This window comes from Ceratotherium simum, chromosome 22 (assembly GCF_057802395.1).
Source record: "Ceratotherium simum simum isolate JZ-2026a chromosome 22, ASM5780239v1, whole genome shotgun sequence".
Lineage (NCBI taxonomy): Eukaryota > Metazoa > Chordata > Mammalia > Perissodactyla > Rhinocerotidae > Ceratotherium > Ceratotherium simum.
The window spans coordinates 19,448,241-19,476,167 of NC_141921.1; the positions used below are offsets into that span (position 1 = coordinate 19,448,241).

The 27,927-nt window shown below is 45.5% G+C and overlaps 2 protein-coding genes across 3 annotated transcripts; both read right to left on the minus strand.

The window, feature by feature from the left end:
* Positions 1-2,345: 2,345 nt before the first annotated feature.
* Positions 2,346-23,488, minus strand: PPIE (peptidylprolyl isomerase E). Of its 2 annotated transcripts, none has more exons than XM_004426003.3 (10): positions 23,423-23,488; positions 22,264-22,362; positions 21,115-21,158; positions 20,624-20,650; positions 19,131-19,212; positions 18,518-18,618; positions 15,762-15,885; positions 4,104-4,289; positions 2,940-3,082; positions 2,346-2,747 (listed from the first exon to the last, which is right to left on the minus strand). In XM_004426003.3, the coding sequence occupies exons 1-10, from the start codon at positions 23,451-23,453 to the stop codon at positions 2,679-2,681; spliced, it is 906 nt and encodes a 301-aa protein (XP_004426060.1). In that variant the 5' UTR covers positions 23,454-23,488; the 3' UTR covers positions 2,346-2,678. The 2 variants fall into 2 exon arrangements, with proteins under 2 accessions (XP_004426060.1, XP_087302336.1); XM_087446210.1 differs by lacking the exon at positions 23,423-23,488 and adding an exon at positions 22,965-23,392.
* A 3,118-nt stretch (positions 23,489-26,606) lies between these two features.
* On the minus strand, positions 26,607-27,302 carry LOC147914086 (polyadenylate-binding protein 4). The gene is made up of 3 exons (XM_087445797.1): positions 27,193-27,302; positions 26,948-27,078; positions 26,607-26,704 (listed from the first exon to the last, which is right to left on the minus strand). Exons 1-3 carry the CDS (start codon positions 27,233-27,235, stop codon positions 26,615-26,617), a joined length of 264 nt encoding a protein of 87 aa, XP_087301923.1. The 5' UTR covers positions 27,236-27,302; the 3' UTR covers positions 26,607-26,614.
* Positions 27,303-27,927: the final 625 nt, after the last annotated feature.

Here is a 27,927-nt window from a genome sequence, read left to right on the forward strand (position 1 = left end):
CGACCCCCCGCCTAGCAGAGTAGGGCCTTGTTTCCTCGTGTCTCCCCACAAGGATCCAGACCAATCATGGGGACCAGGACTGTATCTCCCCTGCAAGGCATAGGGCTGCCCTGCCTGAGGCAGGACTGAGGCTGCCCAGTACACCTCCTAGGACTGAGGACTGAGGCTAGAGCCCAGTACACCTCCTAGGACTCCATGATGACTGCGGGGAGACAGGCAAGCTTCCAATCCCAGCTCTGCAGTCATGTCTGGAGCCCTGGTTTACCTCTGTGCAGGATTCTGGTGTGGATATAGAGAGATGACACCTGTGGACGCCTGGAGGGGCACCGGCACCCAATGAATCCAAACCTGCTGAGCTTTCTGACCTGCTCGCTGGTCTCTACCGCCCTAGGCTAGCAGGGAAGAGCAGAAAGCAACAAGGTCATCTCACAGGAGTCAGTCCTTCCCGGGAGGCTGGCTGTGCTAGGATCCTCATACACACTCTTTCTTGGTTCTTGCAAAAGCCCTGAAGTCACTGCTTTCATCCTGCCCTCACGACTGGCCTGTGATAGCCACAGTTCACACTCAGAGTGGGGGCTGTCTTTGAGAGAGGGTCTCTTCTGGAAGCTCCTAAGGGTCAAGGTAACTATGTAGTACATCCCTGCCAAGAGGAGACAGAAACCCGGCCAACTGCAACAGAGGCAGCTCAGCCAAGGGCTGGGAGTCCATTTGGCACAGGGAGCCAGAGGCAGGGTCAGAGTGCCATCATCCCTGAGCAGGAGCTATCCTGGGGTCACCTGCCTCTCTTGCCTCCTGGCTCATCCAGATCTCTACTCAAGATGAAAAAGCCCCACCCAGTGGACTCTGAATGGTCTGAGTAACCCAACCCACAGGGAGGTGTCTAGTGGCCACAGGGCTCAGTCGCTGTGCAGAACCTTTAGCAGGTGAGGGATTCTTTAAAGCCACCTGGCTGACCAGTACCTGGAGCAGGAGTGGGAAGAAGGCAGCCCAACTTGAGCTCTGAGCAGTGGCTGCACACAGGAGGACCAGACTGTGAGCTGAGCATGGGGGGGGACCATGTGGCTCATTCAGTGGTAGGCAAACTTTCTGTAAAGGTTCACATAGTAAATATTTTAGGCTTTGAGACTGTGTTGGTTAATTTTGTGTGTCAACTTGGCTAAGCCATGGTATCCACTTTTTAGTCAAATACCAGTCCAGATGTTGCTGTGATAGTATTTTTCAGATGTGATTAACATTTAAATCAATAAACTTGGAGTAAGGCAGATTACCCTCCATAATGTGGGTGGGCCTCATCCAATCAGCTGAAGGCCTTAAGAGAGAAGAGACTGAGGTCACCTGCGGGAGAAGGAATTCTGCCTCTAGACAGCCTTTGGACTTGAACTGTAACATCAACTGTTCCCTGGGTCTCCAGCCTGCTGGCTTGCTTTGCAGATATCAGCCTTACCAGCCCCCACAATCAGAGCCAATTCTATAAAATAAATTTTTCTCTATAAATACATATTTTTTTTTTTTTTTAAAGATTTTATTTATTTTATTTTTTCCCCCCAAAGCCCCAGTAGATAGTTGTATGTCATAGCTGCACATCCTTCCAGTTGCTGCATGTGGGACTCGGCCCCAGGATGGACGGAGAAGTGGTGCCTCGATGCGCACCCAGGATCCGAACCCGGGCCACCAGCATTGCAGCACGCGCACTTAACCACCAAACCACAGGGCCGGCCCTATAAATACATATATACACACATCCTATTGGTTCTGTTTCTCTGAAGAACTCTCATACAGGGACCATACAGCGTCTGTCACCAGTTACTCAACCCTGCCGCTGCAGTGAGGAAGCAGCCATAGACAATACGTAAACAAATACATGTGGCTATGTTTTATTTATTTTACTTATTTGCAAAAACAAGCAGTAGGCTGGATTAGGCCCACAGGGTTTGCTGAACCTCCTGTCTCCTGACAAGTAAGTATAGTACCTGGCTTGGAGAAGGCACTTTGAGTTATGAAATGTCACTTAAAAGATCTGTAGAATGAAAGTGAACAAATGACTCACTGAGACTGAGAAGTCCACTAGCTGCCTATAAGGCAGGCCAGCCTGAGGGTAGCAGGAGAGGCAGCAGAAGACGGGAATTTTTCCACTATCTTTGATTGCTGTTGTCCTGACAGTGGTCTGACAAGGGTATCTGGCTCAAAGATAATTCATCTGGCATCTCAGGGAATCCACCCGAGGGAGGAAAGAAAAGCTGTGGGGAAGACGCTATGCCCTATCCCTTCGCCAACCTGTCTCAGTGGGACAGTGCAGCCTTAGATGCAATCTCTGACAACACCCAGGAATTAGCTGGAGGCGGCAGTATAAGAACTAGGATTTATTTTACAAGAAGAAGCTTCCGGGAGCCACACTGGTGGGCCCAGGAGAGGCCCTGGCAGCAAAGGCCTGCAAAAGGCCACACACAGCGGTCCACGGTGGGGACAGTGGCACCTGTGCCAGCTCCCAGGCCCATGGCCACGCTTGGGAAAGGGCCCAGAGCAAGCCCAGGCCGTGCCTGCAGAGGAGCTGCTCACGCTGACCCCGAGGAAGGGCCATGACACAAACCCTGCTTGTTGCACACGGGACACCCTCAGGCGCTGGTCCTCCAGGGCTGACAGCTCCTGGATACACAGTGGCAGCGCAGAGAAAGCGCCTGTCACACGTACTCCCCACAGTCGGAGATGATCACCTTCTGCTTTGGCTTCCCGTCCTTGCTGCCCTGGGCCTTTGTGGGTGGAACAGAAGAGGAGGAGCAATTAGGGGAGGGAGGGTGGAGGGGAAGGAGCGTCTCAGGGATACCCACCCCGCCCCCCACTCCCAGCCTGAGCAGAAGCCACCGGGGCCCCTCTCTCCAGGCCAGAGTGTCTTGCCAGCTCTCCCGCACGGCTGTGTGCCAAGGGCCCAGGTGGCCACCCACCTCAATCTGCCGCAAGACATCCAGGCCTTCCGTGACCTCTCCAAACACCACGTGCTTGCCATCCAGCCAATCCGTCTTGTCACACGTCAGGAAGAACTGGGAGCCGTTGGTGTTTGGGCCGGAGTTGGCCATGGAGAGCAGGCCTGGGGGAGAGAACAAGCACATCAACTCCCTCCACCCTGGCTCCCAGCCCTCAGAGGACATCTGCCTAGAAGATGCAGTGGTGTAAATGCTGCCAGGAGGTGGAGTAAGATGAGGGCTGAGAACTGGCGGTTGGCCTCCTTGATGAGTGGTTTCAGTGGAGAGGTGGGGTTAGAAGGGGAGAGAGAGAACAGAAGGCAGGGAGTCTACATAACTTTTTCAAGAAGTTTTGCTTAAAAAGAGGACCAGAGGCATGGATGATAGCTAGAGGGGGACATGAATCAAAGGATGATTTTTTTTGAAGACTGATACTGCATGCTGATGGGCTGATCCAGCAGAGCAGGGGAAATGGATTACACAAGGCAGTGGGGGGACAACTGCAGAAGCCAAGTTCCTAAGGAGTGGAGAGGGGTCCAGGCCACAAGCACAGGGGCTGGCTTCAGGGTAGACCGCTCATCCCATCTACTCGGAGGGAAGTCAGAGCAGGCAGGCGTGGAGAGATGCAGGAGGCCAAGCATCAGCTGAGGCGGAGAGTGATGTGGAGGCTTTGGGAGTGCAGGAAAGTATGGAACTGTCATCTCTGCCTGGGACCGAGCATTTATTAACTAGGGAAATCCAGGGAGGCTGCCGAGGACCCCTGAAGAACCGTGTCAGATTTCAACTGGACCAGTCAGTACCATTGTGTGTTTTTCTCTAGTTGCTGGGGAACAACCACTGAGATTTTTTACTGGGTAAGTCTGACAGAGAGCGGGGAGCAGTGGGGTTGAGGGAATAAGAGAGAGCTTACAGTGGCAGACGCAGAATCTAAGCTGGGTTAATAGGAGTGTGGACGCGGTGCGGGGACGGACAGTATATGTGGAAGCACGCTCCTCCACTATAGCCAGGCTGAGCACTTCTCCTCTGTTCATGAGTCTCCTCCAGACCCCCAAGCCCTCAGCCGGAACCACAGCCCCTCATTCCACCCAGCACAGCCATCCTGCCCCATCCCAGCCCCACTCATCACCACCCACCCGTCGGTCCCACCTGGTCCCGTGTGTTTGAGGATAAAGTTTTCGTCATCAAACTTCTTCCCGTAGATGGACTTGCCCCCGGTGCCATTGTGGTTTGTGAAATCGCCGCCCTGGCACATGAACTGGGGGATGATGCGGTGGAAGCTGCTCCCCTTGAAGCCAAAGCCCTTCTCGTGGGTGCACAGGCAACGGAAGTTCTCTGGGGTTGAGACAGGAAAACGTGCTCAGGTTAAACAAAACAAAACAAACCTCCCTCTAACGAGACTCTAACCATGTTATATTTGTCTAATGTTTATAGTTTCATTTTAAACCTCTGATATTGACATCTTGAAGGACTAGAGGGGATTCTGGTTAAAGAAGGAGCAGTGAAAACATGTATTCTAGCTCTGCTCCACACTAGATTGGTGGTAAAGCGATTTTTTAAAAGAAAAACCAAATGGGATCTTAGAAGAAAACACAGGGGCAAATCTTTGTGACTCTGAATTTGGCAACAGTTTCTTAAATATGACACCTAAAGCATGGGTAACAAAAGAAAAAACAGATAAATAAATTATTTCATCAAAATTAAAAACTTTTGTGCATCAAAGGACACTCAACAGAGCGAAAAGGCAACCCACAGAATAGGAGAAAATACGCGCAAATCATATATCTGATAAAGGTTTAACATCCAGAATATATAATGAACTCCTACAACTCAACAACAAATAGCGAAACAACCCAGATAATAAATGAGCAAAAGACTTGAATAGACATTTCTCTAAAGAAAATATACAAATGGCCCATAAGCACATGAAAAGATGCACAACGTGATTAGTCAGTAGGAAAATGCAAATCAAAACCACAGTGAGATCCCACTTCACATCTACTAGTATGGCTATAATAAACAGAAAAAAACAAATGTTGGCGAGGATATGGAGAAATTGGAGCCCTCATACATTGCTGGTGGGAATGTAAAATGGTGCAGCCGCTGTAGAAAAGAGTTTGGCCATTCCACAAAAAGTTAAACAGAATTACTGTATGACCCAGCATTTCCACTCCTAGGTATACAGCTAAAAGAACTGAAAACAGGGATTTAAACACATATTTGTACATGAATGTTCATAGCAGCAGTATTCACAATAGCCAGTAGGTGGAAATAACACACAAGTGTCTACCAACAAATGAGTGGATTAACAAAATATGGACTATCCATACAATGGAATATTATTCAGCCATAAAAATGAATGAAGCATTGATACACACGTGCTACAACACAGACGACCCTTGAAAACGTGATGCTAAGTGAAATAAGCCAGACACAAAAGGACAACTATTGTATGATTCCATTTATACGAAATATCTAGAATATGCAAATCCAGGGAGACAGAAAGTAGATTAGAAGTTACCAGGGGCTGGGGGGAGAGAAGAATGGGGAGTTATTGTTTAATGGGTAGAGCTTCTATTTGGGGTGATGAAAAAATTTTGAAAACAGATGGTGGTGATGGTTGTACAATATTGTGAATACAATTAATATCACTGAATTGAACACCTAAAAATCGATAAAATGACAAAAGAAAAAAAACAGGAGAGAGAAGAAACAACAGCAACAAAAAATTTCTGAAAGCTAGAAAACAAACAGATGAAACATAACTGATAGAGCAGACCTAAGAAAGCTGAATCTTATTGCCTGTAAAGCCAAGAAGCAACTCGATCTATGTTGCAGAAACACCAGAATCTCACATACAAGGGTGAAAGCAGATCTAAAAACAGTTAAGTCTGGTTGAAAGCCTGTTTAAGAAAGTAGCTAACCCCCAGACCCTCTCCCTTCCCCCACCCTGGCTGGAGGTCCACTCTCTGATAGGTTAAAGCAGAGGGTCTCTGGACTGGGACGCACTACACATAGCTGAGGGCTGAGGTACCGTAATGACAAATGGAGACTAAGTACAAGTTTATATACTGCCCATCTCCCCACACCAAGATGGCAAACAGTTGGAGACTCGAGTCTCCTCTGGGGACTCTGCTCTATCCAAGAGAATATAACTCAGGGATATCGACATCCAGGATCCAACAGAGAGAAAATCACCCTACAGTGGAAGCCTCAGTCAGCAAGCCTTACCAGTGCCCAGGGAGTTTCCAAGCAAATTTTTAGGGCCCCATTCTTAAATATGAGGAAGGCAACTGATGTGAAAAGCAAAGACCAAAACAAACAAACACCCAAACAAACGAAACCAAACCTCCCAGGAAAAAGCAACTTGAAACATAAACTGTATAGGAAAAAGAAACTTTAGTAATACCCCCAGATCAAATGATATTACATCCATGAAATAAGCACAGGGAGCTATAAAAAAGAACATCTAGAAAGGTTCAGAAAGAGAGAAGAGAGAAATCAGAAGAGACAAAAGCAAAGAAATAATGCAAGGAAATTTTCTCAAACCAAAAGATAAGACTGTCCTGATTGATGGATGTGGTACGCAGAATAATGGCTCCCCAAAGATGTCCATGCCCCAATCCCTGGGGCCTGAGAACATGTCATGCTGTACACGGCAAAAGCTCCTTTGCAGGTGTGATTAAGGTTATGGATGTTGAGACGGGGAGAGCAGCCTGGATCATCCAGGTGGGCCTACGATAATCACAAGCCCATAACCAAGAACCTTTCCCAGCTGAAGTCAGAAAGAGAGGGCTAGAGAGAAGGGATGGAAGAGGAGGCGGAGAGATTCAAAATGTGAGAGGGACTGGATCTCCCATTGCTGGCTTGGAAGACAGAGGAAGGAGGCCACCAGCCTCCAGGGCTGGGCACAGCCCTCAGCTGACAGTCAGCAAGGAAATGGGTACCTCAGTCTACAGATGCAGGAAACTGAATTCTGCCAACAATTGGACTGTCCCCAGAAACAGATCCTCCCCTAGAGCTTCCAGTAAGGAACACAGCAACTGGCCACCATCTTCATTAGCCTGGTGAGACCCGTGTCAGACTTCTGGCCTACAGAACAGGAAGATAATGAATTTGTGCTCTCATAAGCTGCTAAGTTTGTGGTAATTTGTTACAGCAGCAAGAGAAAACTAACAGGGCCCGCCGACTATCCAGCACAATGGATGGAAGATCTACCCCCAAGGCACACTGTTTCAGAACACAGGACAAAGAGACCCTCCAAGCCTCTAGACCAGGTTATCTAACAGCTATTAAGCACTTGGACAGTGTAACAGGAACTAAATTTGAATTTTATTTAATTTAAATTAATTTACATTTAAATAGTCACATGTGGCTAGTGGCTACCCTATTGGACAGCTCAGCTCTAGACAGAAAAAAAAGAGGTTTTGTACAAAGGACCAAAAATCAGAAAGACAGACTTCTCTAGAATTCTACACCCAAACTTTTATCAATCAAGTGGGAAGGTAGATATTTTCAGACATTAGTCTCAAAATACTTACCTCTCAAGCTCTTTTCTCCAGAAGCTACAGAAGTATGTCCTCTACTAAAATGAGGGAATAAACCAAAAGAGAAGACAACAGAGGTTCCAACATCAGAGGTGAAAATAGGAGACCTCAGAACAATAGCTGTGCAGTGGGCCGGGAATGCAACCAGTCCAGGGTGGAGGAGGTCAGAAGGCTCCAAGGATGAACTTCTACAAGAAAGTGAAATTGGCAGAATTTCTGGTGTGTTTGGACATGATGAGAGATTTACACAGGCAGGAGAATTCGGGAGAGAATCAGGAATAAATGCATAGGAGACTAAGCAAATGTGAAAACAAGACAATCACGAATTCCAGGGAAAACAAAATGCTATGCTGAAAGGAAGTTATCGCAGTGTGATGCTTACATAATTAAAATAACCTGTGACCTAACCAAAATTATGGAAACTATATAAGAATGAAAAAGTGGTGAGAAAGTGATTTAAAAACTGAATAAATCCTTATCTTCTGAGGTGGGAAGCCAATAGATAATGTCTAAAATGAAAAACCCAGGAAGTGGCAACATATATCCGTTATCTACCAATATGGAGGTACAAACCAAGAGACTCAGCTACGAGTTGAAATCGGCTGCCTCTGAGGAGCAGCAGATGGTGGTGGTGGTGGGGCAGGGCAGGAGAATAGCCCCAGGGGACCACTGTTTTTCAAAACAAGCTTTGTGAAATTGACTTTTTAAAATGTATTTCTATATAATAAATTTTTTATTAAAAAAAGAATAAATAGAAGTCAATATTTAACAACCTAGAAAGAATACTCAAGAAACCATTAGTTAATAGCAGTTACTTCTAGAGAGTAAGGCTGGATATGGAGAGAGGAAAAAGACTTAAGACTTTGAAGACTCACAACGTCTTCAAACCCCGATTCAAGCCCACCCACCTTACTCCAGTTAAGCAGATCCAATTTATCTAACACCACCCCCTTCTTCACATTTATTGCCTTTAATATGGTTGGATTTATGTGTGTTATTCTTTTTTTTTGATTTTTTTGTTTATTGCAGTAACATTGGTTAACATTGTATAAATTTCAGGTGTACATCATACTTCTATTTCTGCATAGATTACATCATGTTCACCACCCAAATATTAATTACAACCCATCACCACACACATGTGCCTAATTATCCCTTTCGCCCTCCACCCTCCCCCCTTCCCCTCTGGTAACCACCAACCCAATCTCTGTCTCTATGTGTTTATTTGTTGTTATTATCTACTACTTAATGAGTGAGATCATACGGTATTTGACCTTATCCCTCTGATTTATTTCACTTTGCATAATACCCTCAATCTCCATCCATCTTGTCACAAATGGCTGGATTTCATCGTTTCTTATGGCTGAGTAGTATTCCATTGTGTATATATACCACATCTTCTTTATCCATTCATCCCTTGATGGGCACTTAGGTTGCTTCCAAGTCTTGGCTATTGTGAATAATGCTGCAATGAACACAGGGGTGCATGTATCTTTACGCATTGGTGTTTTCAAGTTCTTTGGATAAATACCCAGCAGTGGAATAGCTGGATCATATGGTAGTTCTATCCTTAATTTTTTGAGGAATCTCCATATTGTTTTCCATAGTGGCTGCACCAGTTTGCCCTCCTACCAGCAGTGTATGAGAGTTCCCTTCTCTCCACATCCTCTCCAACACTTGTTGTTTCCTGTCTTGTTAATTATAGCCATTCTGACGGGTGTGAGGTGATATCTCATTGTAGTTTTGATTTGCACTTCCCTGATAGTTAATGATGTTGAACATCTTTTCATGTGTCTGTTGGCCATCTGTATATCTTCTTTGCAGAAGTGTCTGTTCAGGTCTTTTGCCCATTTTTTCATTGGGTTGTTAGTTTTTTTCTTGTTGAGATGCATGAGTTCTTTATATATTTTGGAGATTAACCCCTTATATGATGTATGGTTTGCAAATATCTTCTCCCAATTGTTAGGTTGTCTTTTCGTTTTGTTGATGGTTTCCTTTGCTGTGCAGAAGCTTTTTAGTTTGATGTAGTCCCATTTATTTTTTCTATTGTTTCTCTTGCCCGGTCAGACATGGTGCTTGAAAATATGTTGCTAAGACTGATGTTGAAAAGCGTACTGCCTATGTTTTCCTCTAGAAGTTTCATAGTTTCAGGTCTTACATTCAAGTCTTTAATCCATTTTGAGGTAATTTTTGTGTATGGTGTAAGGTAAGGGTCTACTTTCATTTTTTTTTGCATGTGGCTGTCCAGTTTTCCCAACACCATCTGTTGAAGAGACTTTCTTTTCTCCATTGTATGTTCTTGGCTCCTTTGTCGAGGATTAGCTGTCCATAGATGTGTGGGTTTATTTCTGGGCTTTCGATTCTATTCCATTGATCTGTGTGTCTGTTTTCGTGCCAGTGCCAAGCTGTTTTGGTTACTATAGCTTTGTAGTGTATTTTGAAATCAGGGAGTGTGATACCTCCAGCTTTGTTCTTTTTTCTCAGGATTCCTTTAGCTATTCGGGGTCTTTTGTTGTTCCATATAAATTTTAGGATTCTTTGTTCTATTTCTGTGAAAATTGTTGTTGGAACTTTGATAGGGATTGCACTGAATCTATAGATTGCTTTAGGAAGCATGGACATCTTAACTATGTTAATTCTTCTATTCCAAGAGCATGGAATATCTTTCCATTTCTTTGTGTCTTCTTCAATTTTTTTCAGCAATGTTTTATAGTTTTCCGTGTACAGATCTTTCACCTCTTTGGTTAAGTTTATTCCTAGGTATTTTGTTCTTTTTGTTGCAATTGTAAGTGGGATTGTATTCTTAATTTCTCTTTCTGCTACTTCATTGTTAGTGTATAGAAATGCAACTGATTTTTGTATGTTGATTTTGTATCCTGCAACTTTACCATATTTGTTTATTACTTCTAAAAGTTTTTTGGTGGATTCTTTAGGGTTTTCTATATATAAAGTCATGTCATCTGCAAATGGTGAGAGTTTCACTTCTTCCTTTCCAGTTTGGATCCCTTTTATTTCTTTTTCTTGCCTGATTGCTCTGGCTAGGACTTGCAGTACTATGTTAAATAGGAGTGGTGAGAGTGGGCATACTTGTCTGGTTCCTGTTCTTAGAGGGATAGCTTTCAGTTTTTCACCATTGAGGATGATATTAGCTGTGGGTTTGTCATATATGGCCTTTATTATGTTGAGGTACTTTTCCTCTATACCCATTTTATTCAGAGTTTTTATCATAAATGGATGCTGGATCTTGTCAAATGCTTTCTCTGCAGCTATTGAGATGATCATGTGATTTTTATTCTTCATTTTATTAATGTGGTGTATTACACTGATTGATTTGCGAATGTTGAACCATCCCTGCATACCTGGAATAAATCCCACTTGATCATGGTGTATAATCTTTTTAATGTATTGTTGTATGTGATCTGCTAGTATTTTGATGAGGATTTTTGCATTGATGTTCATCAGTGATATTTGCCTGTAATTTTCTTTTTTTGTGTTGTCCTTGTCTGGTTTTGGTATCAGGATAATGTTGGCTTCGTAGAATGAGTTAGGGAGCTTCCCCCCCTCCTCAATTTTTTGGAAGAGTTTGAGAAGGACAGGTATTAAGTCTTCTTTGAATGTTTGGTAGAATTCACCAGGGAAGCCGTCTGGTCCTGGACTTTTATTTTTGGGGAGGTTTTTGATTACTGTTTCACTCTCCTTACTGGTGATTGGTCTATTCAAATTCTCTACTTCTTCTTGATCCAGTTTTGGAAGGTTGTATGATTCTAAGAATTTATCCATCTCTTCCAGATTGTCGAATTGGTTGGCATATAGCTTTTCATAGTATTCTCTTCTAATCTTTTGTATTTCTGAGGTGTCCGTTGTAATTTCTCTTCTTTCATTTCTGATTTTACTTAATTGAGCCTTCTCTCTTTTTTTCTTGGTAAGTCTAGCTAAAGGTTTGTCACTTTTGTTTATCTTTTCAAAGAACCAGCTCTTGGTTTTATTAATTTTTTCTATTTTTTTTTTAGTCTCCATTTCATTTATTTCTGCTCTGATTTTTATTATTTCCCTTCTTCTACTGATTTGGGGCTTTGTTTGTTCTTCTTTTTCCAGTTCCTTTAGGTGCATTGTTGGATTCTTTATTTGAGATTTTTCTTGTTTGTTGAGATAGGCCTGTATTGCTATAAACTTCCCTCTTAGAACCGCTTTTGCTGTATCCCATAAATTCTGGCATGTCGTATTTTCATTTTCATTTGTCTCCAGGTAGTTTTTGATTTCTCCTTTGATTTCTTCATTGACCCAATCGTTGTTCAGTAGCATTTTATTTAATCTCCACATATTTGTGGCTTTTCTGATTTTCTTCCTATAGTTGATTTCTAGTTTCATACCATTGTGGTCAGAAAAGATGCTTGGTATTATTTCAATCTTCTTAAATTTATGGAGACTTGTTTTGTGGCCTAATATGTGATCAATCCTGGAGAATGTTCCATGTGCCTTTGAAAAGAACGTGTATTCTTCGGTTTTTGGATGGAATGTACTGTATATATCCACTGGGTCCATCTGTTCTAGTGTGACATTTAAGGCCAATGTTTCCTTATTGATCTTCTGTTTGGATGATCTATCCATTGGTGTAAGTGGAGTGTTAAAGTCCCCTACTATTATTGTGTTACTGTCTATTTCTCTTTTTATGTCTGTTAATAATTGCTTTATATATTTAGGTGCTCCTACGTTGGGTGCGTAGATCTTTACAAGTGTTATATTGTCTTGTTCCCTTGATCATTATGTAATGCCCTTCTTTGTCTCTTTTTACAGTTTTTGTTTTAAAGTCTATTTTGTCTGATATGAGTACTGCTACTGCAGCTTTCTTTTCATTGCCATTTGCGTGGAGTATCTTTTTCCATCCCTTCACTTTCAGTTTGTGAGTGTCTTTAGGTCTGAAATGTGTGTCTTGTACGCAGCATATATATGGGTCTTGTTTTTTTATCCAGTCAGCCATGCTATGCCTTTTAATTGGAGCATTTAGTCCATTGACGTTTAAAGTAGCTATTGATAAGTATGTACTTACTGCCATTTTTTAACTTTTTTTTTTTGTCAGTGTTTTAGTAGTTTTTCTCTGTTCCTTCCTTCTTCTATACAGAATTGATGGTCTCTTTAGTTTGACCTCTGTCTGAAAGCTCTACTCTTTAACTCCCCTCCTCCCTCATTTTATGTTTTTGATATCATATCTAACCTCTTTTTTGTGCATTTGTATCCATTACCCTCATCATGGAAATAGATAATTTTTCCTATTTGTGGTCGTCTTCCCCTTAAACCAGTCCCTTTAACACTTCTTATAGTACTGGTTTCTTGGTGACAAACTCCTTTAATTTTTGCTTGTCTGGGAAACTTTTCATCTCTCCTTCCATTTTGAATGATAACCTTGCCGAGTAGAGTATTCTTGGCTGTAAGTTTTTTCCTTTTAGCACTTTAAATATATCGTGCCACTCTCTTCTAGCCTATAAGGTTTCTGCTGAGAAGTCAGCTGATAGCCTTATGGGGTTTCCTTTGTATGTAACTTGTCTTTCTCTTGCGGCTTTTAGGATTCTCTCTTTATCTTTAATTCTGGACATTTTGATTATGATGTGTCTTGGTGTGGGCCTCTTTGGGTTTATCTTGTTTGGTGCTCTCTGTGCTTCCTGTATCTGGATGTCTGTTTCCTTCCATAGGTTAGGGAAGTTTTCATCTATTATTTCTTCAAATAGATTCTCTGCCCTTTTGTCTCGCTCTTCTCCTTCTGGGACACCTATAACATGGATGTTAGTGTGCTTGATGTTGTCCCAGAGGTCCCTTAGACTGTCCTCACTCTTTTTAATTCTTTTATCTGTTCAGCTTGGGTGATTTCTTCTAGTCTTTTGTCCAGCTCGCAGATCCGTTCTTCTGTATCCTCTACTCTGCTTTTGAGTCCCTCTAGTGAATTTTTCATTTCCAGTATTGTATTCTTCATTTCTGATTGGTTCTTTTTTATATCTTCCATTTCTTTGTTGACATTCTCACTGAGTTCATCTATTTTTCTCCCCAGATCAGTGAGCATCCTTAACACTCTTTGTTTGAACTCTCTGTCGGGTAGGTTGCTCATTTCTGTTTCACTTAGTTCCTTTTCTGGGGTTTTGTCCTGTTCCCTTACTTGGAATGTATTCCTTTGCCTCCTCATTTTGCCTCTTTCCCTGTGCTTGTGTCTATGTATTAGGTAGGTCAGCTACGTCTCCTGCTCTTGGATAGGTGACCTTATATAAGTGATGCCTTAGGAGGCCTGCAGTGTGCTTCCCTCAGTTCTCAGTGTTCCAGGAGTGACCCCTATGTGGGCTACATGTGTCCTTCTGTTGTGGCGTATTTGCTCTCCCTGTAGGCGCCCAGGGAGGCTGAGTTATGCTCTTGGCCAGCTGTTGTAATGCTCAGCTGCTTGTAGTTGTTGTGGGCCCTTCAGTCTCTTTATCGGGTGTGGGGAGCCCCAGCACAGTTGGCTGCAAGTTCTAATACCACATTTGTGTTGCAGTATTTCTTTTAAGTGAGTAGGCCCCCAGCGTGGCAGGTTGTTAGGCTCAGGGGCTTACAATTGCTATAAGCCTCCAGCCTTTAGGTCTCTTGTCAGCTCTCTGAGGATTACAGCTGGGTGGGGCTGGCCTCAGGCACGGGAGCACCCAATTGTTTCAGGCTTTGGAAGGTGGGGCAAACCCCCTATGTGGGTCTTTGAGAAGCACAAGTCTTCTGCAGCTGACAAGCCCTGCCGCCCACAGGTCCACACACACAGTCAACATGGTCCTGCCCCGTGTGCGCGCCCCGACCTCCTGAAGTGGACCCAGTCTCTCCATGGCGGGAGCCCCACACACTCCACCACTGCCCCACACTCTCCACCCGCTCCTTGTGCACGCCCTGCCCCAATGAAGTGGGCTCAGTCACCAGGCTGCAGAGAATCCAGTCACCAATCTATGCAGGCCCACAAGTTGCCTGAGGGCTTGTTGTTGGGTGGGGCCAGTCCCTAGGGTGGGCTGCCTGCCCTGGCTGAGCTGGATTAAATAGGGTGGGTGGGGCAGACCCTGGGCTAGCATGCCCCAGGGAGAACTCCAATGGTGTGTGTCTCAGCACACCCACACCAGGCCACAACAATGGCTACCGCCAATGTCCCAGTCCCTGGAGAGGTCTCACCTCTCACTGCAATGCACTCAGAGCCTATCAGGTGAGTCTCTTTTCACCAAAGCACTGTGCACCTTTCTTTCTGCTGATTTTAGGTTGCTTTCTGAAACGGGTGAATTTGTGTGTGGGCCCTTTAAGAGCCAGTTTTAATTTCTTTGTGAACCAGCTTTTCTGGGGGTACTCCCCCATGTTTTAGTAGCAGGCAAAGTAGATATTATGCCACTTGTCTTGATTGTGCTGGGTCCACAAAATGCCTATAGCGGGGGCGCTCCCGGCTCAGGGCCCCGCTCCTCCAGGGAGGGCTGCGGACCTTTGGGTGGCTCCCGGGCAGCCGTGAGGCGCTGTGGCTTGTGAAGGTGGCATTTTGCCTCTCTAGAAGGGAGTTTCTGCCTCTTCCACCTCAATTAGGATTGTCATTTGTTGCAGGAGTTCCTCTTATCCAGTTTTCAGTTCTCTCTCAGAGGTAATTTTTCCACGAGTAGTTATAAATTGGCTGTGTCCGCGGAAGGAGGTGAGTTCAGAGTCTGCTTATGCTGCCATCTTGACTTCCTCCGGCTATTTTTTTTTTTTTAAGAGAAAAATTTTTTTATTTTAGAGGAAGACTGGCCCTGAGCTAACATCTGTTGCTAATCTTCCTCCTTTTTTCCGTTTTTATCCCCAAAGCCCCAGTAGATAGTTGTGTGTCAGAGCTGTACATCCTTCTAGCTCCTCTGTCTGGGATGCTGCCTCAGCATGGCTTGATGAGTGGTGCCTAGGTCCGCACCCAGGATCCAAACCAGCGCACGCCAGGCTGCCAAAGTGGAACATGTGAACTTAACCGCTACGCCACCGGGGCCGGCCCCGGTATTCTTTTTTTTAACCATGGATACTTGTTTACTTGTATTAAAAACAAATAACTATTATTAAAAAATAGTAAACCAGCACTTATAAAGCTTCAAAAATCCCTGCTCTGACTCATCTGTTACTAGATCCCAGGATCTGAGATGCTGCAAATCAACTCAGGTCAGAAACAGTGTCAAGGGCACAAGAACTGAGGCACTGAGGACCTTGGGAAGGCTCACAGCACAGCCACCAGGTTCCTGGCCGTCCTGTCCGGAGCCCTGCTCACCTGCTGTCATGGGAACGACGTCTGAACGCAGGAGCATCTGGATGCGGCCGGCTGGCTTGTTCCCAATCTTGATGTCCATGTACACCTGAGGATTCGACCGGGCCTTTTTTGCAGTGGGCTCTCCCTGGGTGCAGAAGAAATCGCTAGGTTAGAGAGAATGCCCTGACACCCCGGGTAGGAGAGCGAGTCTTCTTCTGAATACACCCCCAAACCCAGCTGTAGGGAGCAGGCTGGAGCGAGGTGCTGACAGGGAAGGCCTTGAGTCCTGACGGGGCTGCAGAAGGCAGGGGCCATGGCCACAGCACCCAGCAGGACATCTAGCAACAGGAGACCTCAGCACTATCTACGCAGCCCCACCCCGCAGGCACGTTATCTCATCACATCTCCCCACACACCTCAGCTTGCTTCACTCTGCCCTGCCATCATAGAACAACACTTTTCTGGCCTACAATACACGACTCTCAACATCTTCAAACCCCAGTTCAAGCCCACCCACCTTACTCCAGTTAAGTGGACCAATTTATGTAACACCATCCCCTTCTTCTACACATAGCCCTGAATATCCATAGGCTGGCTACAACAGAAGGAAGAAGGGCAGCCCTCTGGCTTGGGCCTAAGTGCTCAGAAGCCAATGGAGGAGGTTGGGACCTTGGTTTATATCCCAAGTAGGTAAGGCTGAGCAGAGGAGACATTTAACACAGCTGTCACATTTGTTCCAAAGAGGAAAGTCAAATGTTCTTAACTTGTTTGTGGTTCGGTTTAACAAACACGTGCTGAGGTATCATGCAGGGCATTGAGAATACAATTACTATTATCTGCTGCTAACAACAGCAGTGGCACAGTAGCAGCAGCAAATACTCACATAGCACTTACCATGTACAGGGTACTATTCTAAACGCTTTATGTACGTTGGTTCATTTAATCCTGATAACCACCCTTGAGATCAGTACCAATATTGTCCCCATTTTACAGATGAGGAAACTGAGGCACAATGAAGTTCAGTAACTTGCCCAAGTTCACAGAGGTGGTAAGTGGTAAAGCTGAAATTCAAACCTAACCTCCCCCTGCCAAGTCCATGCTCTTATTCACATTACCCCATCTCACATTTTTATTAACAAGATGCATAATACAAGCCCCTATCCTCACATAACTTACTGCCTAGAAAGGGAAAGGCAATAAGCACTTGAGTAGCCTGTACAAAAGCAAAGACTTACAAGGAAACACAAAGACTGGTTTTACCAAGAGTGTAAAGTGAATTGGGGCCGGCAATGTGGAGAGGTGGGCAGGGTCAAGACCTTGGAGAGCCCCTCCTCGACTTTATCCTGTGGGACAGGGGACGGGGAGCCACTGAAAAGTTCTCAGCAGAAGAGTCAGATGATCGGTCTCGTGCTTTAAAAAGATCACTCTAGCTGTCTTTGTCAAAGACTGGAGGAGAGCAAGACTGCAGCCAGAAGACTAGCTAGGAAGCTACTGCAATTATCCAAATGAGATGAAAGGCTACACTGGGACGATGGAACACAGGGGAGGAGGGATTCAAGGAAGATTTAACAGAAAAAGTTAGCAGAATGTAATGATGGATTGTCTCTATTTTAAAGAGGGGTCTGGGATGACCTAGGGTTACTCCACTGTGAGGGCCATTTACAGTGCTCTGCTTTGTTTTTTTTTTTTGGTGAGGAAGATCACCCCCGAGCTAACATCCATGCTAATCCTCCTCTTTTTTTTTTGTTGAGGAAGACCGGCTCTGAGCTAATATCTATTGCCAATCCTTTTTTTCCCCCCCCCCAAAGCCCCAGTAGATAGTTGTATGTCATAGCTGCACATCCTTCTAGTTGCTGTATGTGAGACGCGGCCTCAGCGTGGCCAGAGAAGCGGTGCGTCAGTGCGCACCCAGGATCCGCACGCGGGCTGCCAGTAGCGGAGTGGAGCGGAGCGTGCGCACTTAACCGCTAAGCCACGGGGCTGGCCCCTACAGTGCTCTGCTTTGCATCTAAATTTCTGGCTTCGGTCAATGTGTGGATGGATGGTGGCAAATTAACAAGGTTGAGAACACAGGAAGAACAGGATTAGAGAGGGGAGGGCATCCATTTTAGGCAACTTTAAGCTGCCTGTGAGAGTTGCAGCAGAAATGTCTAAAGCTCAGGACTAGAAACAGAGACCAGGAAAGTCAACAGCACAGGAGAGGCTGTGAAAAATCAGAGTGACTGCTACTGTTTTGGCCGAGAGAAGAGAGAGATCCGTGAGCCAAGAAAGAAATCCAGAAGAACAACAACATTCACAAGGAGGGGAGGGGGGCTGGGGAGTGTGGTCAGAGAGGTATGCTGAGAGTGAGGAGCAAGTGCCAAGGCAAGTTCTCCCAGGAAGGGAGAACCTCGAACCTGTGCACAGACTGAAGGGAAGGTACCACGACCCTATCCTGCCTCCCCTGCGTCAGGGCAGGACCAGGAAAACCGTGATGCCTCAGTGAAGGAGGGGCACCGATCAGGAGGGTGAAGAGAAGTACTCACTAGCTTTCCTCACCTCAGGCTTCTGCTACCTGAGCAGAGCTGAGACCCTCATTACGCAGAGCACAAGAATGAGACTTAACGTCTCTGTCTTTAGTTCACTCAATACCACCTTCACCAAAGTACTAAGAGTTCATTTTTCATCCTCTCTGCTTTTGTATACATATTTGCAAATTCTCATAAAAACTTTAAAAAAAAAAAGTCCCCTGTGGAAAGCGCCAGCCTCTTTTCTGGAAGCACAGCCTTCAGTCTCACCTCCTGAGTTTCCACTTTGGGAGGCTCTGACCCTTCTTCCTCTTTATTCTCTTCAAGAGTCTTCCCAGAAAACTTCTTCAACCAGTCATCATCTGACCAAACTGAAGGGAAAGAATCAAACGAACGTTAAGAAAGTCAAGCTATCAGCCAACTGCTAATTAGCTGCTTTGGTCACGAAAGTAGAATATACTACGTGGTCCTTTCAGCCAGAGGATTTCGCTTTGGGAAATCCCAAGGGTAAGGAAAGTTCCTACTGGGGATGTCGGCCCTGAATGCCAGCTCTCAGGAGGGCTAAGTGAAAAAGCTACGCCAAAGAGAAAGGTGGAGCTTTTGCTGGTTCTAGCCCAGGAGCATGCCAGGAACAGAGTGCCGAGAAACTGGGAAGGATAAGGGATCAGGCAGGGTTTGTCTCGTAATGGAAATAATTACCCTGAGAAACTCAAACTCTTTATTCCCCACAAAGGTGGTGCATGCCCTTCATCAACGTGGACATCCTCTACTCCTGTCCACTAGCAGCAGCATTCAGCACCTACCTCCAAGTAAATAGGGATAAAAATGCAACTAAGGCCACATCGGAGGACGTGATGGGGAATCTGTGGTTGCTCCCACTCACCTGGTCTGGAAGAGCCTTCCTTAATCCTCATTGGTTTGGCCAAATTGACACGAATTGTCCGCCCAAAGAGCTCAGATTCATTCTGAAAAGATTTAAAATCCAGCTGCTCAAACTGTTAGGTTAAAAGAGAGTCATACAGCTTTCCATTTGCTTCTGATACATCTGAGACATGCTCATGATCTGTTCTCCCTTAATCTCTGAGCCCCTAACAGCAAGCTATGCAACCACCAGAGAGCAGCCATGGGTTGTAGGGAAGTTCCTTCCCGGAGCCATCACACACCTCCTTTCTTTCAATACCAGCAAAGACCTGTGCTACCAAAAGTAACTCCAGGTTTAGAGTGCTCTGAAGTTACCAGGATAACTGTAGCTTCCAAGTACCTGAGTTCACCTTCAAAAGTCAAGATCAGCTTTGAAATGGTGAGAAGTGATCTCTCTCTGAGAGCTGAAGAATGTGTCTGGTGAATGGGTAACAGAGAACAGGAATCAAGGAGAACCTATTATCCAAAGATACTTGGTACCAGGAACGGTCACTTAATGTGAATCCATTTAGAGCAGTGAAGAAAATTTCATGGTAGAGCCAGCCCTGACGGCCTAGCAGTTAAAGTTCAGTGTGCAGAACCACACCACTCGTCTGTTAGTAGCCATGCTGCAGCAGCGGCTCACACAGAAGAACTAGAAGGACAACTAGAATCTACAACTACGTACTGGGGCTTTGGGGAGGAGAAAAAAAAAAAAGAGAGGAAGATTGGTAACAGATGTTAGCTCAGAGCAAATCTTTTACAGGGGAAAAAAATTCATAGTAAAAAGTGAAGGAAAAAAAGGTTTCACTGGGACTTTATTGTGATGAAAGTAAAAATATTGAAAATAAATTTCTTATAGTTAAAATTCAGGTTTAACTACGCACTAATTTGTAAAACAAAGAAGTAATGGGTGCTGATTAATTTGCAGTATTTTTTCCAACAAAATTCTATCAACAGTATGATATGACATCTTTGCATTTCATATCTGATGTGAAAATCACAAGGATCTCAAAGAAGGACTCAAGAGCTTCATCATTTTCCCCAAGGACCTCTTCAAGCTACTCAAATCATTTGCATCAGCAGCACACGCCATCAGTACCCTTATCGAATCTCTCTTCTCAATTGTTAATTGGCCTAACACTTCATGAAATCCTATCTCTTTGGCAAAATATGCAATTTCACTGTACAAACAATTTGCATAACGTTTGCAATTTATTATCCTAGACATGGAGCAGCCACTGAGAGACTGGCCAATAAGGATGATTAGGATTTATAATATTGTTATTTGGGGAAGGATGTTTGAGTAAGGACTAATCTTATAAGTGATCAATTCACAGGGAATGTTTTCACATGATGACAATTTTTACTTCCCCATGCAACCTTGTAACTTTGGAGGTTCAGCAAACCAATATATGAACAAGGACCCCCTGTACCACCAAAAAGCAATGTTAGCAAGAAGATTCCCAGCCATACCATGTTGTCGATAGCTGCTGCAGCATCCTGCCAAGAAAAAACAAGGTACAAGTTTAACTTCTTGTGGTGTATAAACACATATTCAGTAGCAAAAAAGAAAAAGTCACTTCTCTAATTCCTGCCTGTGGCGGGGTGTGTGTCTAACAAAGAGCACCTTCCGGCTGACTGCAAAGCTGGTGGACAGAATTTGCCATCTAGTGGAAGGCATGAGAACTAATCACCATTGCTGCCAGGCAAGAATGCCCAATGAGCAGGGCTGCAGCAGCTCTGCAGAGTAAGAGGAGCAGGACCTGGCAGGTCTGCAATGCTAACCACAGTCTACAGCTTGATTAAGTGAGGGAAGCTTTCCTTTAAACAGCACTTCTTGTCTCTCTGGAAGAATAAGCATGAGGCCCAGAAATGTAACCAAATGGAGAACAGCTCCCTTTGTCATCAGTAACAAGACTAACACAAGCCAAAGACTAAACATAGGTAGCACAGAATTTTCTCACCTCTGCCAACTCAAATTCAACAAAAGCAAATCCTCGGTGCTTTTCTGAAAGAAGGGAAAACAAAAACAAGTAATTATTTTGGGGCAATGGGAAGAAACAGATGGTCACAAAGGAAGCGAAGTAAGTCACATGCCATATCCACACACCAGAAATTCCACCCAATCACTATTTCGGAAGAAGGAATCTCATTCTTTGATTCTTCTTAGTTTAAATGACATTTCAAGCAATATTAAACCTAGTTTTTTAGTAAACATAGCTAAATAAAGAATTATACCTTTAATCTTTAAAATAAGCATTTGATTCTTCTACCAAAGCTAAATTAAAACCTTAACCTTTGCATGCAAGGCAGCTAGAAAAATGAAGTCATTTAACCTATCAATTATTCATTCCAAATATACATTCTGAGCATCAACTGTGCATAAATCATGAATCCTAAAACCTGGAGAAGGATGCTTGGTCTTTATCCTCAGGAAAATGCTGATCTAACTAGAAAGGCCAAGCACAACAAGGTTAATTTAATTTCCCAACTAATCTTAGAGAACCAATATAACCTTATCGTTTTTTACAAAGATCCCAGACCCAGGGAGTTTAAAGACCTTGCTAACAATACATATGCAGGATCAATGACGGAGCTGGACGTAAAACTTCGATCTTACAAACGACAACAAAGGTGAAATAGAAAACTGAACCGTAACTGTGATACCAATCGAAGGAAAACTTACCCAGGAGCACAGAGGCCAAGGCCCAACTGTTGGAGCTGAGCTTTCCTGCTGCCCAGTTTAATAGCACAGCTGCCAAGACGGGAGCAGGTGTGGTGGGGTAACTGGCAGGTGGTTTGAAACAACAGTCAAATGTCCACATAGCTCAAAACCTATCTTTCTACTGGGCTATTGAAAATTTTATGTTATCTCAAACCCAACAGATGGGACTCTGCAAAGTTATGTTATAGCTCACAACTGCAAGCCTCAGAACATTCCGTCTGCATCCAGATCACTGTCATGCTGCCCTATCGAGGCATTCTCCTCGGAGGGCATATCTTCCCACATACCAACCATATTTAGAATGCACTGTGATATGACTTTAAAAAGATTTTTAAGTTCTTTTCCTAGTAGGAGGATTCTGAACATTAGAGACACTAAAAGGACTCACCTGTTTCATAATCCAGAGGAATCTGAATATCTGTGATGTCTCCAAAAGGGATAAAAGCAGCATGAAGAACTTTGTCGTCCACCTCCTCTGCAAGTCCACCTACAAAGAAGCCAAGGGCCTTCTGAGCCACTGTCCTCCATTCTCTTGAGAGGTCCCTGCAGCCCAGTTAGCGTGCTATAGCCAAGTGGAGGGTCTTTCCATCCAATCCTTTGGGTACATAAGCACCCTTCTCATCTGCTCCCTCACCCTTACTTATGAAGCACATTCCTCTCTTCACCTTTCAGATCCTCATCTAGCCCCAAGATTATTACAATAGCTTCTTAACTGACCGCCCTCTCCTCCACATAGCCAACTAGAACAATCCTGGGAACGTGCAGATTTTAATCCATCACTTGCCTAGTCAAACTCCTTCAAAAGTTTCCCACTGTCCTCAGAATAAAGTACAAACTCCTTAGCAGTGTCCACAAGGCTCTGCATAACCGGAGCCCCGTCCACCTCTTCAGCCTCTTTCCCTTTGTTCCCCCAGTGCCTTGGGTTTCCCGCAAAACGACCCACTTGCCCCCAAGTTTAAGCCTCTTCCACACCTTTGGGCTTTTGCTCTTGCTGTTCCCTCAGCAAACACACTTGCCCCTACTTTGGCTACGTGGCTAACTCCGGCTCATCAGCTCCGGCACCACCGCATCCTGACAGTTTGCTCTCACCTCTCCAGCTGGAAGAGTCATTTCTCCCCGCACTCAGGCCCCCGTCACCTTTGTCCGTCCCCACTAAAGCGCTCATCAAACCGTGCTATTGAGGTTATTCTTATTTCTACCTGGCTAGTCTGGGAACTCCTTCCTTTAGGGTAAGGGCCGGAGTTGACTCATCTCTGCCGTGAATGTTTGCAAAATGAATGGGCGCGAGGATCCGAAGGGCCATAATATCCCTCTACCAATGCTCCGGACCCAGGAGGTGAAGGAGTTCCGGTTAGAGCTTAGCGGACTTGAAAGGGAGCCGGAAAGATCGTGACGTCTCGAGCTAACACTCTGAAGCAAAGCAATACCGCCAGAGATCCTAGACAGCTGCTCGTCGCCCTCCGCGTCCGGAGACGTATCCCGCCCCACGCCCGGACCCACTCCGGGCCCGGTTCGACCGGACTCCGCTGACGCCCGTGCCTGCTCACCCACGTACAGCACGCGCTTGGTGGTGGCCATCTTACTCCCGCGCTCCCCCGCCGGAAGCCGGCGCTCGGCCCGCCCCCTTCGCCCGGCCCCGCCCCCGCGTCTCTGCGCTCGCAGACCCCGCCCTCTCCCGCGCCGGCCTGGCTCGCCGCTGGCTCCTGGTAAGTGTCGGGCGCCGGGTCAGGTGCGCCGTGGGGAACAAGGCGACATAGTGCTGGTGCTTTCGATGTTCCAGGTGCTCAGTGCTGCGGGAGACGGTCCTCGGCCGAATCAGCTGGGGTCAGCAAATAATCATCTGCCCATAAACTACGGTCCGCGGGCCACCCCCGCTTGCGTGTTTTTGGGCAACGCGGTAGCTACGAATGGATTTTACATTTTTAAGTCGTTGGAAAAAAAGTTGAAACAAGAATAATATTTCGGGACTCGTTAAAATTATATGAAATTTAGTTTTCAGTGTACATAAATAAAGTTTTATTGGAACACAGCCACCGATCATTCCTTTAAGTATTGTCTGTGGCTGCTTTCACACTACAAGGGCAAGAGACCTCTGGCCCACTAGGCCTAAAATATTTACCACTTGGCTCTTTAGGAAAAAAGTTTGCTGACTTTTGGAATAAACCCAACTAATACATAAATCGCAGATTGACATATGTGGTGGGAAATAATGGGTTAACACCTCCCTGAGGTCACATTTAAGCTGAAACCTGAAGGAAGAGGAGCCAGAGAGAGGAAGAAGCAGAGAAAAGGATTTCAGGGAGAGGAGACAGCTTCTGTACGCTTAAGGAACTGAAAGGGCAGTGAGGAGGGGGTGGGGGATCGGGAAAGTGCATGAACTCAGGCAGGAAAGGTGGGCAGGGGCCACACCATGCAGGGCCCAGTAAGCCATGTGGAGGATCTGGGGGCTTTGAGAAGCTACTGAAGGTTGTAATGGGGAGTTACATGGTCACATTTATGTTTTAAAATAGTGCTCTGACCACTATGCCCAGAATGGATTGGGTGGAACCCTGGAGACCAGGAGTCTAATGCAGCAGACTAGGAAATAGTTAATGGTGGCTCTCTCCCTTCAGTCCACCCTCCAGCTTGTTTCCAGGGTGATCTTCTTTCAAAATAAACTTAAACTCTGTAGAGTTCCCTTCTTAAATCACTGCTGCTGATAACAAGGCTCCTAGAGCTGTTGACAAGGGGCCATGACTATGTCAAGTCAGACCTCCATACTAGCTCTGGCCATTACCTCATCGTGCTCTTTTTCCTTCCCCCTTCCTCTGCTCATTTGGTTCTCTCCTTTCTTCATCTGGAAGCACCCACTAGTCCTTGTCAGAGGTCCTAGTTAAGCTTCATTCACCCAAGCCCCTGCAGGCAGAGGCCCTGGCCCCCAAGTCCATAAGTCATCTGGAACACACCTTGTAACTGTAGTCAGGTGTGTCTGTCTCTCCCACTTTGACACCAAGGCCTGTGGCCCTCTGTGTTCCCAGAGCTAAGCAGTGGCTGCACACACAGCCCACCTCACCAATCTCAGGCCAAACTAGGGGGATGGTGCTCATAGAAATAAGGCTGAAGGATCTGATTATGAGAGCTACTTGTGTACACATCACTATTCCAGACCAATAAGGTCACTCTCAAGAAGAATCTGACAGATGTCTGTTATGTGGGTGTGGTATAATACAAAATAAATATTTGGTCTTTGTCCCTAGTACCTGGCACAGAGCTCCTAAAACTCTTGGAATTTCCTGAGTGATAGGAGTGCCTTTTGTTATTCGTAATGAGCCCCTTTTGACAGTACCTGAGTTTACACCAAGGAGATGACTCTTGGTGGGGTCCTGTATTTGTCAGAATTCCGCAGAGAAACAGAACCAATAGGATATATATATAGGCAGAGATTTATTATAAGGAATTGGCTTATGTGATTATGGAATCTAAGGATTCCCACCATCTGTCATCTGCAAGCTGGAGATCCAGGAGAACCAGTGGTGTAAATTGGTCTGAGTTCAAAGGCCTGAGAACCAGGGAAGCCAATGGTGTAAATACCAGTCCAGGGCAGGAAGAGATGAGATGAGATGTCCCAGCTCAAGTAGCTAGGCAGAAGAAGAGGCTAATTCTCCCTTCCTCCTCCTTTTGTTCTTTTCAGGCCCTCAATGGATTGGATGAGGCCCTTGGGGAGGGTGATCTGCTTTACTGAGTCCACTGATTCAGATGCTAATCTCATCTAGAAACACCCTCACAAACACACCGAGAAATAATGTTTAGCCAAATATCTGAGTACCCTGTGACTCAGTCAAAGTGGACTAATAAAAAATTAACCATCACAGGCCCCTAGATAGCTTCAAGATAGGAACTGGTCACCAGAGGAACCAACCACATGATTAGAGGGTTGGAACTTTCAGCCCCACCCCCTGACCTCCAGGGAGGGGAGAAGGAATGGAAATTGAATTCAGTTACCAATGGCCAATGATTCAATCATTCATATCTGAAATTCCATATGAAAACTCTAAATGTGGTTTGTTTGGGGAGCTTCTGGTTGGTGAATACATCAATGTGCTGGGAGGGTGGCATGCCTGGAGAGGGCATGAATGCTCTGCATCCCTTCCCTCCCCAACGTTGCTCTACACATCTCTTGCCTTTGGCTGTTCCTGAGTTGTATCCTTTATAATAAACTGTAGTCATAAATATACCTCTTTCCTGAGTTCTAGGCATTGTTCTAGCAAATTATCAAACCTAAGTGGGGGCCGGGGGTGGGGACGGGGGCTCATGGGAACCTCCAGATTTGTAGTTGGCTGAGCAGAAGTGCAGGTAGCATGGGGACCCCGTTTGTGGCTGGTGTCTGAGTGGGGACAGGCTTGTGGAACTGAGCCCTTAATCGTTGGACTCTGCTAACTCTGGGTAGTTAGTGTCGGAATTGAATTGAATTATTAGACACTGGTTGGTGTTGGAGAATTGTAGAATTGGTTGGTGTCAGAAAAAAACCACACAGTGTGGAAACTCTTGTTTGCCTTTTATACTTTAAACTCATCCCCTCCTTTCTCTCACTTCAGATGATAGACAAGGCACAAAGGTAACGACAGCCCAAGTTGTCAGGATAAGTGGCAACAGAAGCAGGGCTCTCCCCATGCCCCTGCCCCTAGCCTTTCTAGGGTGATGTTTGTAAGTCCAAACCATTGCAGAAAACAAAACTAGCCAAACATACGGTTTTTCCTTGTCTAAGAGGTAGCAGCAGCAATAGCGCCCACCTTCTGGGCAGCTTCTTTCTTGGCATGATGAGCCTGTAGAACGGCCACAGCTTCATCCACCTGTGAGAAATCTCCAGGTGGTCAGTGACATCTGAGGAGAGGCCCCCACCCCTCTCTGGTGCCCAGGCCCAGTGGCGGCTCTGCGGGGGCTGACCGCTTTCCCAGATACCCACACCACAAGCGAGACACGAGAAGGTCGAGGGGCAGCAGTCCCTTCTCTCTGCCGCACCTGGGTGTCCAGGGCCGCCCGTCGTCCTCCCGAGCTGAGTGAGCCCCAGCCGCAGGGTCTGAGGAGCAGCTCACCTTGGAGCGGAGAGACTCGGGGGACTCCAGCATGTGCAGCAGCTCGGAGTTGTCGATCTCCAGCAGCATTCCCGTAATCTTCCCAGCCAGGTTCGAATGCATGGTTTGGATGAGCGGGAACAAACGTTCTCCTGCGGAGAGATATTTCATTAAAAACCAGGTCAAATCCCAGTCAAGAATGGACCTGGTGTCCAGGTCGGTCCCAGGCTCCGGCCCCCTCTTCTGCAAGCATGTGGGTCACTCACCCAGCATCTGCTTCTGTTCCTGTGGGGGTGCTGCAGCCAGCATGGAGGCGGTCAGGGGCTCCTGCCCCTGCACATGGACCGCAGGCTGGGGTGCCTGGGAACCAGGAGAGGCAGCGCGTCAGCACCAAGGAAAGCACACTTGATGGTGGTCGAGATCAGGACTGTCTAACCATTCAGCACCTGAATGCCACCATTCAGAATGCCAGGGGAGGGGGAGGAGAGGTAACAGTCCCTGAGCAAATGCAGTCTGCTGAGAGGGGAGTGGTGGGACTATAAAAAACTATTTAGACTCTCATATATATAAGTAAATGCAAAGGATTGGAAAGGGGAGATGAAGTGAACCCGTACAGAGCACACCTGCTCTGTGTCAGGCCTAGCGCTAGGCAGCTGTTCCACAGACACTTAGTCTTCACACACTTTTTCAGGTAGATATTATCACCTCATTTTACCTGTGACCACCAATGAGCTCAAGTAATTTGCTCACCTTAGCAAAATGATAACTGAGTACTGAATTTGTTTATTGAATATACAAAGCTACAGTAACTATCTTTAGTGGTGCAGCTTTTTTCTAAAGACTACATTGTCCCCTTTGGAGGGATTCTCAGAAGTGACTGGGCCAAAGGCATACATATCAAAGCAGTTACAATTATTATATACCATACTACCTCTTTCATAAAATGTTCTAGAAACATTAGATGTTTCTAGATGTCAAAGTCTAGATGCTTCTATGAGGTC